Genomic DNA, 12,500 nt, shown 5'->3' on the forward strand with positions numbered 1-12,500 from the left:
CAAATAAATAAATTAAAAATCCTACAATGTGATTTTCTGGATTTTTTTCTCTCATTTTGTCTGTCATAGTTGAAGTGTACCTATGATGAAAAGTACAGGCCTCTCTCATCTTTTTAAGTGGGAGAACTTGCACAGTTGGTGGCTGACTAAATACTTTTTTGCCCCACTGTAGTACATTTTCTCTTACTCTACCAGGTTAAGAATACTGAAATTATATTGTAGTATATTTGATTATATATGAGGAGACACAGTTTGTCACAATCGTTAGTAGAATAAATGGACCAAGGTGCAGCGTACGTAGAGTTCCACATGTTTAATAAATGAAACTCACCAAAAACAATAAAGAGTGACATCAATGCAGTGTTCACAGGCACTACACAAAAACAAGATCCCACAACAAACAGGTGGGAAAAGGCTGCCTAAATATGATCCCCAATCAGAGACAACGATAGACAGCTGCCTCTGATTGGGAACCATACCAGGCCAACATAGAAATAAAGAAACTAGAATGCCCACCCTAGTCACACCCCGACCTAACCCAAAATAGAGAATAAAGGATCTTTAAGGTCAGGGCGTGACACAGTTACAATTGGACTAATGGTACCCTGGGAACTCACTTTCAACCAACCTATCCTTTTGAGTAACCACACAGTTCATTGAATGATCCTTATTCTACCAGGCAAGGGTTAAGTAGACTGAGAAGTAAATCAAATCAAGTAAGAATGTGACCCACCAGTGTGCCCCTTACCCTCGGAGTGGTGCGAGAGGATGAGCAGGTTGACGCAGGACGCCCCCGCCCCGGAGCCGAAGATGGTGATGCGCTCGGGGTCGCCCCCAAAATGGCCGATGTTCTCATTGAGCCAACGCAGGGCCTGGATCTGGTCCAACAGACCGTAGTTCCCCTTGGCTGACTGGTCGCCTGTACTCAGGAAGCCTGGAGAGAAGAGAAGGGGAGAGGTGGAGAGCAGGAGGAGGAAGGAAAGGGGAAGTAGGTAGAGAGAAGAGAGGGGGAGAGGTGGAGAGCAGGAGGAGGAAGGAAAGGGGAAGTAGGTAGAGAGAAGAGAGGGGGAGAGGTGGAGAGCAGGAGGAGGAAGGAAAGGGGAAGTAGGTAGAGAGAAGAGAGGGGAGAGGTGGAGAGCAGGAGGAGGAAGGAAAGGGGAAGTAGGTAGAGAGAAGAGAGGGGGAGAGGTGGAGAGCAGGAGGAGGAAGGAAAGGGGAAGTAGGTAGAGAGAAGAGAGGGGAGAGGTGGAGAGCAGGAGGAGGAAGGAAAGGGGAAGTAGGTAGAGAGAAGAGAAGGGGAGAGGTGGAGAGCAGGAGGAGGAAGGAAAGGGGAAGTAGGTAGAGAGAAGAGAGGGGGAGAGGTGGAGAGCAGGAGGAGGAAGGAAAGGGGAGGTAGGTAGAGAGAAGAGAGGGGGAGAGGTGGAGAGCAGGAGGAGGAAGGAAATGGGAGGTAGGTAGAGAGAAGAGAGGGGGAGAGGTGGAGAGCAGGAGGAGGAAGGAAAGGGTAAGTAGGTAGAGAGAAGAGAGAGGGACAGAGGAAAGGCAGAAGGTAGGGAAAGAGAGAGAGGAGATATTAATGTGTCAATAGAACGTTTATTTTGACAATAATGTCAAATATTCTGCCATCTGGCTGGTAAATCAGCTTTTGAATAGAAGCGAATTGGGTCACTAGACACAGCAGAAGAGAGTGGGAAGGAGGAAGGGAGGACGTCAGCAACAATAACCCGGAATGAAGGCTTGGCCCGGCATTACTTTCCTGACACTGTTTAGGTACGGTATGAAGCTAAAGAATCCACCGGCTTTTTAAAGCTCCAAACTCCCCTCTCTCCAATATTTACATACCCTTACCCTTGTCAACCACCCTTCAGGGTTTACCCACGTATTCTCCAGTCACCTATCCTCTCATATATTTAGATAAATAAAACCAAGGGCTGTTAATAAATAAACTGGTGCAATACCAGATGAAAGCATCAGCTCCATATCAATAGCCTTTAAAATAGCTGGGGTAAGGAGCGCTTGTTAAGGGGAAGGGAGAAGAGAGGATTGATAGTGGGTGTTCTGTGGCTATGAGGCGGCCCCGGATAGAGAGAGAGACAAAGAGAGAGAGGCACAGGGTTTCGTGTGTGTGTGTGTGTGTGTGTGTGTGTGTGTGTATGTGTATGTGTGTGCGTTTCATCTGCCTCCAAGACACCAGAGGTTGGTTCCCGAGCAGGGGGAGGCTGATCAAAGAGCTGACACTACAGAGAAGACTCTCTCTCTCTCTCACACACACACACACACACACACACACACACACACACACACACACAGAGACAGAGCGAAAGAGACACACACCTTCACACACACATATAAACACACACACGCTGGGGTTGTCTCCCTTCAACACACACCTTTATGCCTCTTATTGAATCAGGTGGACAATGAATAAACATATGGACACACACACATGTGATACATGGGTTTGGTATGTGTGTGAGGGTGATGGTGCATGTGCGTGTTTGTGTGTGCTCACGCATGCCTGTGTGCACGGGGGTACGTGCTTCCCCTGTCTCTTTAGTGTGTCCCTGACTGTTGGATCACCCTCACCCTGTCTATACCCAGTGTGCATTCATTCTGTAGGGTGCTGCCTGCCAGTAATGCCAGGGCTGCCAGTGTGTCTCCTGTGTGTGTGTCCATAGGTGCAGTGTGTGTGTGTGTGTGTGTGTGTGTGTGTGTGAAGGGAACAGCTGTGTCTGCCTGGCTCTGAATAATCATGCTGGATACTGCTTCCAATATTTACACACACATCTACAGTACACACACACACACACACACACACACACGGTTTTGTAGGAGTGTTGGAATAAACACATGCATCAACACACACATGCACACTACACACTTCTCCAATCCTTCCATTTGCAGCAAGGTGTCAAATCAAAAGAGGACCATCACACTCTCCCGGACGTTTGGTTGGTATGAATTCAGATAAATATAACTCAAACAATGAAGCTTACTTCATTTAAACAAGACATATTTCCACTGCATCAGGGATAGTGTACACAGGCGTTTCGGCTGCATCAGGGATAGCGTACACAGGCGTTTCGGCTGCATCAGGGATAGCGTACACAGGCGTTTCGGCTGCATCAGGGATAGCGTACACAGGCGTTTCGGCTGCATCAGGGATAGCGTACACAGGCGTTTCGGCTGCATCAGGGATAGCGTACACAGGCGTTTCGGCTGCATCAGGGATAGCGTACACAGGCGTTTCGGCTGCATCAGGGATAGCGTACACAGGCGTTTCGGCTGCATCAGGGATAGCGTACACAGGCGTTTCGGCTTTCTGGTCTACTTCAGTGTGTCGGTGCAAATCTTTTTCATTCAAAACAGCCTTTGCAGGAAACCTAGGCAAATAACCGATGAGCAGCAGGTGCTTCTAATCAGGGTTGCCAACTTACCTGCCAATCAGGGATGAATCTTCTCTGGTCTACCTGTATATCAATTGCCTTAGGTGTCCGCTCACTTGGATGCATTATATCAATTCATGAGATAACTTACCACATAGGACATCAAATAAAACAAATACAATTTGATTTGATCAGGCCCGGCCCTTCATAAATAAGTGGGGCGAAGTCATAAATTATGTGTCAAATCTGATACGGACACTGTTCTTGTATAACAGTCTAAATTTGGCCTATAGGCAGGAGGGGGAATCCGGTTCATCGTTTAAACCATGTGGGGATACGGAATTTCATTGGCACATCTCTTTGGAATCATTTGTTGTCGCAATCACCTCTTTTCATTCGCTCTATAAAGTCTCTCGCAAACTGGCGAGGTGATATGTTGACATCCGATAGCGGATTCATCGTCCCCAAGAATGACTTTCAATGGATGTTCATCCAATATGAAGCCAATGGCAAGAACATCTAAACAGCGCCTTTAGAGGCGCAAGTTAGACATCACTTCCTCTCATAGGTCCTATGAGGGCGTACATGATCTACAGGGGAACATCCTTTTCGGAAGGCCTCTTTTCTCTCTCTGGCCACATCTGAACTAATACGTTCGATAGATTTCTTGATCGTTAATAAATGAATAAAGATGCATCTAGAAGGCAGAATTTAAAGGACGAGTCTGATGACAGTATTTGCCAGTGCTTATTGGCAGAATACTTGATTCCATTACGGCTGTCATTGAAAGTGAGTCGCTAGTTTACAGAAAACGGTTTCTTGGGTCTTTCTTGGGATTTATGAAGAAACTGGTTCCTGTTCAAAGCTTTTAACTTGTTTTGGAGCATTTTCCAGCCAGGTATCGGGGGTATCCTCTCGAGCGGAAACGCTCAGGGAGAGAGTACGATCGTCTATCATATTCTTCCTCTGTGTCACAGACGCGACGCGGTCTATGAAGTTGGCTTATTGGTAAAAACCTATTTTTTTTAGAATGGTAACGATCAGCTGTAACTGTAGTACTTAGAGATGGTCCCTTCTTTGTAACAAGGACATCTAAGAACTGTACAGAGTTAATGTTGTTTTCCATAGTGAAGTCCATTTACTGTGCTCAAGTTAATGCAGTTAAGGAATGTGTTTGATTTATTTTCAGAAAGCAATGGTCTATATAAGCAGGTGCATTATTTAACATGATCTTTGTAAGGATTATTTTCAGTTGCCTCTCCTTTAATTCAGACATCTACTAGGAAGACAGACAGGAAGGAAGACAGGCAGGAAGACCGGCAGGAACTCCCCAACAGTCAGCCTGTTACCAACCCCACGCCGCAGCCTAAATACGTCATTACAACTGCCACACGATACTCTCCTGCCTTACACCGCTGTCACAGCGAGACCCAACCTGTCATTCTGTCTCTTTCGGTCTCTCCTGCCACTACTCCTTACAGCAGCTGTAAATGGCAAGGCATTTAACAGTAGTATTGGAAAGAGACAGAGAGGGGAGATGAAGAGACCTCTAAGAACACCAAGTTTCAAGTTTTGAATGTCACATGGACAAGTACAGTGAAATGCCTTTCTTGCAAGAAATCAAAATGAATATGCAGAAAACAATAAGTAAGAAGCATACTAATTGTATATACAGGGTCAGTTCCAGTACCATATTTACAGGGATACTGGATCGATAGAGGTAGATGTGTGTAGGGGTAAGGTGACTAGGCATCAGGATATTTGATAAAGTAGCAGCAGTGTATATGATGATTGTATGTGTGTGTGTGTGTGTGTGTGTGTGTGTGTGTGTGTGTGTGTGTGTGTGTGTGTGTGTGTGTGTATAGAGTCAGTATAAATGTATGTGCGTAATGTGTGTGTGTGAGCAAATGATGGAGTGTGTGTGTGAGCGAGCATAAAGACAGTGCAAAGGTCAATAACGATACAAGGTTAACTCAAATAGTCCATGTAGCTATTTTGTTAGCTACTCATCAGTCTTATTGTTTGGGGATAGAAGCTGTTCAAGAGCCTGTTGGTGCCAGACTAGCGCTTGCCGTGCGTAAACAGAGAGAATGGTCTATGACTTGGGTAGTCGGAGTCTTTAACGATTTTCCGGGTCTTCCTACCACACCGCCTGACATAGATGTCCTGGATCGCCGGGAGCTCGGCCCCAGTGTTGAACTGGGCTGTCAACGCCACCATCTGTAGCACCATGCGATCGAGGGCGGTGTTATTGCCATACCAGGACGTGATGCAGCTAGTCAAAACGCTCTCAGTGGTACAGCTTTACATTTACATTTAAGTCATTTAGCAGACGCTTTAGAACAGTTTGAGGATTTGAGGGTCAATGACAAACTTTTTCAACCCTCTGAGGGGGAAGAGGAGCTGTCGTGTCTTCTTCACGAGTGTGCGTGTGTGTTTGGACCATTTGAAGTTTTTAGTGATTTGGACACCGAGGAATTTTGATGCTCTCAATCTGCTCTACCGCAGCCCCGTCTATGTGGATGGGGGCGTGCTTGGTCCTAGTGACGTTGAGGGAGGGGTTGTTGTTCTGGCACCACATTGCCAGGTCACTGACCTCCTCCCTGTAGGCTGACTCACCGTCGCCAATGATTGGGCCTACCACCGTCGTGTCGTCAGCAAACTTGATGATGGTGTTGGAGTCGTAAGTGGCCACACAGTTGTGGGTGAACAGGGAGTACAGGAAGGGACTAAGCATACACCCCTGTGGGATCCCTGTGTTGAGGGTCAGCGTGGCGGAGGTGATGTTGCCTACCCTCACCACCTGGGGTCAGCCCGTCATGAAGTCCATGATCCATTTACAGAGGGAGGTGTTCAGACCCAAAGTTCTAAGCTTGGTGACGAGCTCGGAGGGGACAATGGGGTTGAACGCTGAGAAGTAGTCAATGAACAGCATAGGTATTCCTCTTTTCTAGGTGGGTGATGGCAGTGTGGAGAGAAATTGAGATGGCATCACCTATGGATCTGTTGGGGCGGTATACAAACACTGGGACAAGGAGAGGTTGAAAATGACTGTGAATATGTGTGCCAGCTGTTCTGCACATAATCTGAGAACGCGCCCTGGAATACTGTCTGGCCCCGCGGCCTTGCAGGTGTTGTCCTGAATAAAGACCTTTCTCACGTGGGCCTCAGAGAGCGAGATCACCCAATCTTCTGGGTCGGTGACAGGCCCTCACACCCGGCACGATGTTGTTGTTGTCAAAGTGTCCATGCATTTTGCATTGAGTTCATCTAGTACAGTGGCATCGTTGGGCAGATCACGGCTGGGTCTTCTTCTGTAATCCCTAATGGACTGTAGCCCCGGCCACATCGGCGCCTGTGTAATACGATTTCACCTTATTCCTATATTGTCCTTATTCTCATTTGATGACTCTGTGGAGGTCATGGTGGGACTACTTGTACTTGTTCCTGTCCTCAGCCGTAGTCTCAGGGTTGTCTGCGATAGCTCTGTGTGAGGTAGCCCTGCTCTTTAGTTTAGCACCAACCTCGCTGTTAATCCAGGGCTTTTGATTGGGGAAGCATTTTCACAACTCAAAGTTTAACAATTGGTCAGTCTGTGGCCTTCTGTAGTTTGTTCCCTCTTCTGTCCTCTCTCTCTCTCTCTCTCTCTCTCTCTCTCCCCTCCCTCCATTCCTCCCTCCCTCGTTTGTTTTTGGATCTATTCTAATATCGTATTCAAATACATTCGTTGTTAGTATTTCTTGGCTGTCGTTGCAATTATTCCTGCGCACCATGTGAGGTTCTAAATTATTCCGATTTGGTGATTCAGTTGCTGTCACCCCGGGCGAGACCCTCAGCAGGGAGGACGTGTGTGTGTGTACATGTAAAGTGTGCGCGTGTTTGAGTGGTGTGTGTGTGTTTGTGTGTAGAGGGGGTGGGGGTGGGGGGGGGTACAGATAAGGATCCCCCCTCTCCACTCAGAACAGCAGCAGTCTATTCCCCCTGAAAAACAACAGTTAGGATTTGAATAAACAGACAAAAAGAGAAGAACCATGGTGGGCGCCAAAGGCAGGCTTCCGCCTCTCTCCTTCCTCTTTTCCCTCTCTTACTTTCGTCATATCGACCCACTCGCCCACACTTCCCTTTCTCTTTAAAAAGTACTTCCTCTGTCGGTTTCTTGATCAGTTTGTACTTTCACGCTCTCGTTAAACCCCCTGCATTCGGTATCTCTATCGGAGTTATGTTTCAGCGACATATGGCTGTGTGTGAACAGTATGTGCTTGTGAGACAGAAACCAGGCCAGCTCCCAGCTGAGTGTGACTGTGTGACAGAGAGCTTCCCTGCAGCTCTCTGTCTGCAGCATTCCCCCTAGCTATCATATTGGGTGTGTGTGCCTCTTTGTTCCTTAATGTGCACAAATATGCGGATGTTACCACAAGCATGAATTGTTAATGTGTGTGTGTGTGTGTGTATATCTCAGCATGTTTGTAATGAGGATTGATTGCACTCAGCTTTCATCAGGGTGATTCCAACTGTGCCACAGGGACCTGGGAGGAGAGTCACACACACTTGCACACGCTGCCACGCACACACACACTCTCCGCTCAGAGAGAGAGGGGGGGGCAGAGAAAGGAGAAGGAAAGGAGACTGTCCGTCAAAGGTGAGTAACTGACTGTGAGAGGTGTGTGTAGCCATTCGCAGAGAGTCTCACCTCTGCGTTACAATAGTTTTTATAGAGTGCTGGTGTGTGTCCATCGATTCCAGTTTGTTGCCTTGTGAACACTTTTATAGGCCTGAGGAACAATACCTCACTGTGGAGAAGTTTGATCACACACACTGATCCAAGGCAGTGTGTGTTCCCAAGATGGTTCCTCTCCCACAGCCCCTCCCTCCTCCTCTACCTCTTCTTGTTCCCTCCCTCCTCCTCTACCTCTTCTTGTTCCCTCCCTTCTCCTCTATCTCTTCTTGTTCCCTCCCTCCTCCTCTACTTCTTCTTGTTCCCTCCCTTCTCCTCTACCTCTTCTTGTTCCCTCCCTCCTCTACCTCTTCTTGTTCCCTCCCTCCTCCTCTACCTCTTCTTGTTCCCTCCCTCCTCCTCTACCTCTTCTTGTTCCCTCCCTCCTCCTCTACCTCTTCTTGTTCCCTCCCTCCTCCTCTACCTCTTCTTGTTCCCTCCCTTCTCCTCTACCTCTTCTTGTTCCCTCCCTCCTCCTCTACCTCTTCTTGTTCCCTCCCTCCTCCTCTACCTCTTCTTGTTCCCTCCCTCCTCCTCTAGCTCTTCTTGTTCCCTCCCTCCTCCTCTACCTCTTCTTGTTCCCTCCCTTCTCCTCTACCTCTTCTTGTTCCCTCCCTCCTCCTCTACCTCTTCTTGTTCCCTCCCTCCTCCTCTACCTCTTCTTGTTCCCTCCCTTCTCCTCTACCTCTTCTTGTTCCCTCCCTCCTCCTCTACCTCTTCTTGTTCCCTCCCTCCTCCTCTACCTCTTCTTGTTCCCTCCTCCTCTACCTCTTCTTGTTCCCTCCCTTCTCCTCTACCTCTTCTTGTTCCCTCCCTCCTCCTCTACCTCTTCTTGTTCCCTCCCTTCTCCTCTACCTCTTCTTGTTCCCTCCCTCCTCCTCTACCTCTTCTTGTTCCCTCCCTCTTCCTCTACCTCTTCTTGTTCCCTCCCTCTTCCTCTACCTCTTCTTGTTCCCTCCCTCTTCCTCTACCTCTTCTCGCTTCCAGTCCCTGGGGATCTCCAACATGTTCAAGAGAGTGTGTGTGTGTGTGTGTTTCTGGGGGTAATGGGGGATGAAATAGGGTTGTTAGGGGGCGTGTATGGGCAGGGAACATACATGTGATGTCACAGATGGGCCAGTGTGAACCGCAGCAGGATATTGCGGCCAGCGGCGGACATCAAAGCCAAACATGAATGAGGAGAATAAATCATTGAAATTAAGGAAAGAGGTGATGAGGGGGAGAGAAAAAAATTAAACCTGAAAAAGAGCGACCAATTAAGTGCAATCGGCCGTCCATCCCTCTCCTCCATCCCTCGCTCGGGAACAGCTGTGGACCGATACATTTAAAAAAATAATAACAATAATGATACATGAAAATGGCCTGCGTTTACCTGCCGGAGAATGGTGTTCTACTGAAAACGTCCCACAGAAAGCCTGCACCATGAATATTGACAGACCGAATGGTGTGTGTGTGAGCGTGTGGTGTGTGTGTCCTACCCTTAAATAACATAGAATAGTGAGCACCGCCACATCTTGATCACAGGGAAACTACACAGATGCATTCTATTCAGATTCATTCTATATGCAACTTTATTCAATTATATTGGACTCGTCTGTAAACTTGTGTTGTGGTCCACTCTCTGGTTTTGAAACTATCGTTATAATGTGAGGATGATGCCGTTAGGATGTCAATCCAACTCAACCAGCACTCCACCACTCAAGACTCACACACAAACCACACACTGAAGTCACGACATTCCCCATATTACACGCGCACACACACACACACACACACACACACACACACACACACACACACACACACACACACACACACACACACACACACACACAAACACACTCACATAAACACACATACACGCACACAACCTCTCCAACTCAGAGAGAAATCAGACTTGCTATGTTCATCTCAAACACACACACACGCAAAAATCTCCGCTTTTTTCCCCCTCCGTCAATGTAATTAAAATATGCAAATGATATGATAAAACGCATTTAATCTCAGTGATGACTGTGGCAGTTATGCAGAGCTCAGTGAATATTTGAATAGTGTTTGTCAGATAAGGCCCATTGGCATCGATACCGGTGCAGTGAGGAGTGGGTAGGATAGGAAACTAATGACAAAGGGAATTGTTGGCTTATCTCATTTCTACACACACATCTGACTTCTGGATGGCTGCCTCCTCGCACCACTGGCTGTTCCGTAGCTCCCGACTGCAGTCTACTGATGAGAGTCACTTCACATACATGAATTTCACCCAGCGAGGAAGGTGCAGGCTTTGTGTGCACTTAACATGCATATCTGTATTAATGACAGTTCACAAAGGGGGTAGTGTGGGTGGGTAAAATGTCATTCCAACTCATTTCTTTGTACCACTCTTTCTTAATCCTTCCCTCTATCTCTCTTCTGTTTTTACATGTCATTTTAACCAGGCAAGTCCGTTAAGAACACATTCTTATTTACAATGACCCCAGCCAAACCCAGACGACTCCTGGGTCAATTGTGCGCCGCCCTACGGGACTCCCAATCACAGCCGGATGTGATACAGCCTGGATTTGATCCAGGGACTGTAGTGACGCCTCTTGCACTGAGATGCAGGGTCTTAGACTGCTGTGCCACTAATTAGTTGAGTAGACTGAAAAAAGGGTTTTGTTTAGGGTACGGTATTGTTCCTTGGGGTACACAAAGATCAAGATACACAATGTATCTTCAGGGGTACACATATGATCTCACATGGTACTGTTCGGTACCTTTTAGGATACATGGGTGGATAAAGAGTATGATGGTACATTTTTGTACCCCAAATTGTGAATATAAAGGTTCAATCACTGGAGGCATGGCTTCGTCATGGTGTGGCTTTCAGGTAGTTATTTTTGGCCACCGGTGAGTGGAAGTGTTGCATCAGTTTAAATAGTATACGGTTATGTTAATTGAAGTTTGAGCACGTCCACTGCCAGTTCTGAAATCGTTAAAGGCTTACATAAGATCAGGTGATAAGAAAGAGCCGTAACTAATAGTACAGCGATCTTAAAACAACACTGAGTGACCTAGATCAGGGGTATGGACCTATTGGTGTAATGGTTAAGGTTTCGGCTTGACAGTTGTTGGACCCAGGTTCAAGGCACGGTTGGGGCCACCCCTTGAATTTGCTACATTGGTGTCAGAAGTGGGATGGTGTGTACAAGTGAGGCTCTTGGTATAGAAAAGAGGTAAATTTTTTGCCACTTACAAAAGGAACAAATGGCTTTGTCACTGTGGCGGTACCCTAAAAATGCTAATCTGTACATTTTGTCTCTTAAGGTACGAACTGCAAGGTTGCAATTATATCCCGACAAGTAATTGTTTGGACAGGGTACCACTACAGCGACAGCGTTTAAACCCCTTTAAGTACAATTCGGTACCTTTTTTTTCTGAGTGTAGGTGTCTGTGTGAGGGACAGGATGTACCGTGTATGTATGTATCTCCGGGACGACACACTATGCTGTACAGCGGTACAGTACAGTACCCTGACAGAGGATCCCCAGCCTCGTGGGAGCTGACAACATCTCTCTCTCTCTCTGTATCTCCCTCTCTTTCTCCTCTCTCGCAGTCTAACTGTCCATCTCCCTCTTCTCTACCCCCTTTCTCTCTCACATTCTCTCTCTCCGCTCCTGTTGTTGTCCAGGAAATGTAATCCCCTACTTTTTATAATAGAGAGAGATTAACAGAGTGCTCTTTCCAAGAGTTAAATAAAAGAGAGATGGCTAAAGGGAGAGAAAGAGAGAGAGAAATGTTCAATACCCTAAGAGTTGTTCATGACCCTGATGCATAATTCATCTGGTAACACGAATGAATGAACAAGGTAAATAAATAGCTATTCATTCTGCCCAACTCTCTTTCTCTCGGTGTGTGTTAGTGACCCAACTTCTCTCTGTGTGTGTGTTAGCGACCCAACTTTTTATCTCGGTGTGTGTTAACGACAAACTCTCTTTCTTTCTGTGTGTGTTAATGACCCAACTCTCTTTCTCTCTGTCTCTGAGTGCGTGTGTGTGTGTTAATGACCCAACTCTCTTTCTCTCTGTGTGTGTGTTAACGACCCAACTCTCTTTCTCTCTGTCTCTGAGTGCGTGTGTGTGTGTTAATGACCCAACTCTCTTTCTCTCTGTGTGTGTGTTAACGACCCAACTCTCTTTCTCTTTGTCTCTGTGCGCGTGTGTGTGTGTTAATGACCCAACTCTCTTTCTATATCATCAATCTGGGTCAGCCTTTCATATTTCCTCGGCCACGACTCACAACTAGCTTCCATCGAAGAGGATGTGGCACAGATCTAAGATCCGCTAACCCTAACCTAACCTTAACCATTAGAGGGGAGAAATGCAAAAACCAACCTTAGATCAGCGTCAAGGGTAATTTCATCC

General features: G+C 46.9%; 1 protein-coding gene across 1 annotated transcript in view; it reads right to left on the bottom strand.

Moving 5' to 3' along the window:
* Window positions 1-12,500, bottom strand: part of nlgn2a (neuroligin 2a) — a 207,252-nt gene that overhangs the window by 20,204 nt on the left and 174,548 nt on the right. The window contains exon 5 of the mRNA XM_029666732.2: window positions 734-934. Coding sequence (XP_029522592.2) covers window positions 734-934 — 201 coding nt within the window. The remainder of the gene's footprint in view (window positions 1-733; window positions 935-12,500) is intronic.

Source organism: Oncorhynchus nerka, linkage group LG8, assembly GCF_034236695.1.
Source record: "Oncorhynchus nerka isolate Pitt River linkage group LG8, Oner_Uvic_2.0, whole genome shotgun sequence".
NCBI lineage: Eukaryota > Metazoa > Chordata > Actinopteri > Salmoniformes > Salmonidae > Oncorhynchus > Oncorhynchus nerka.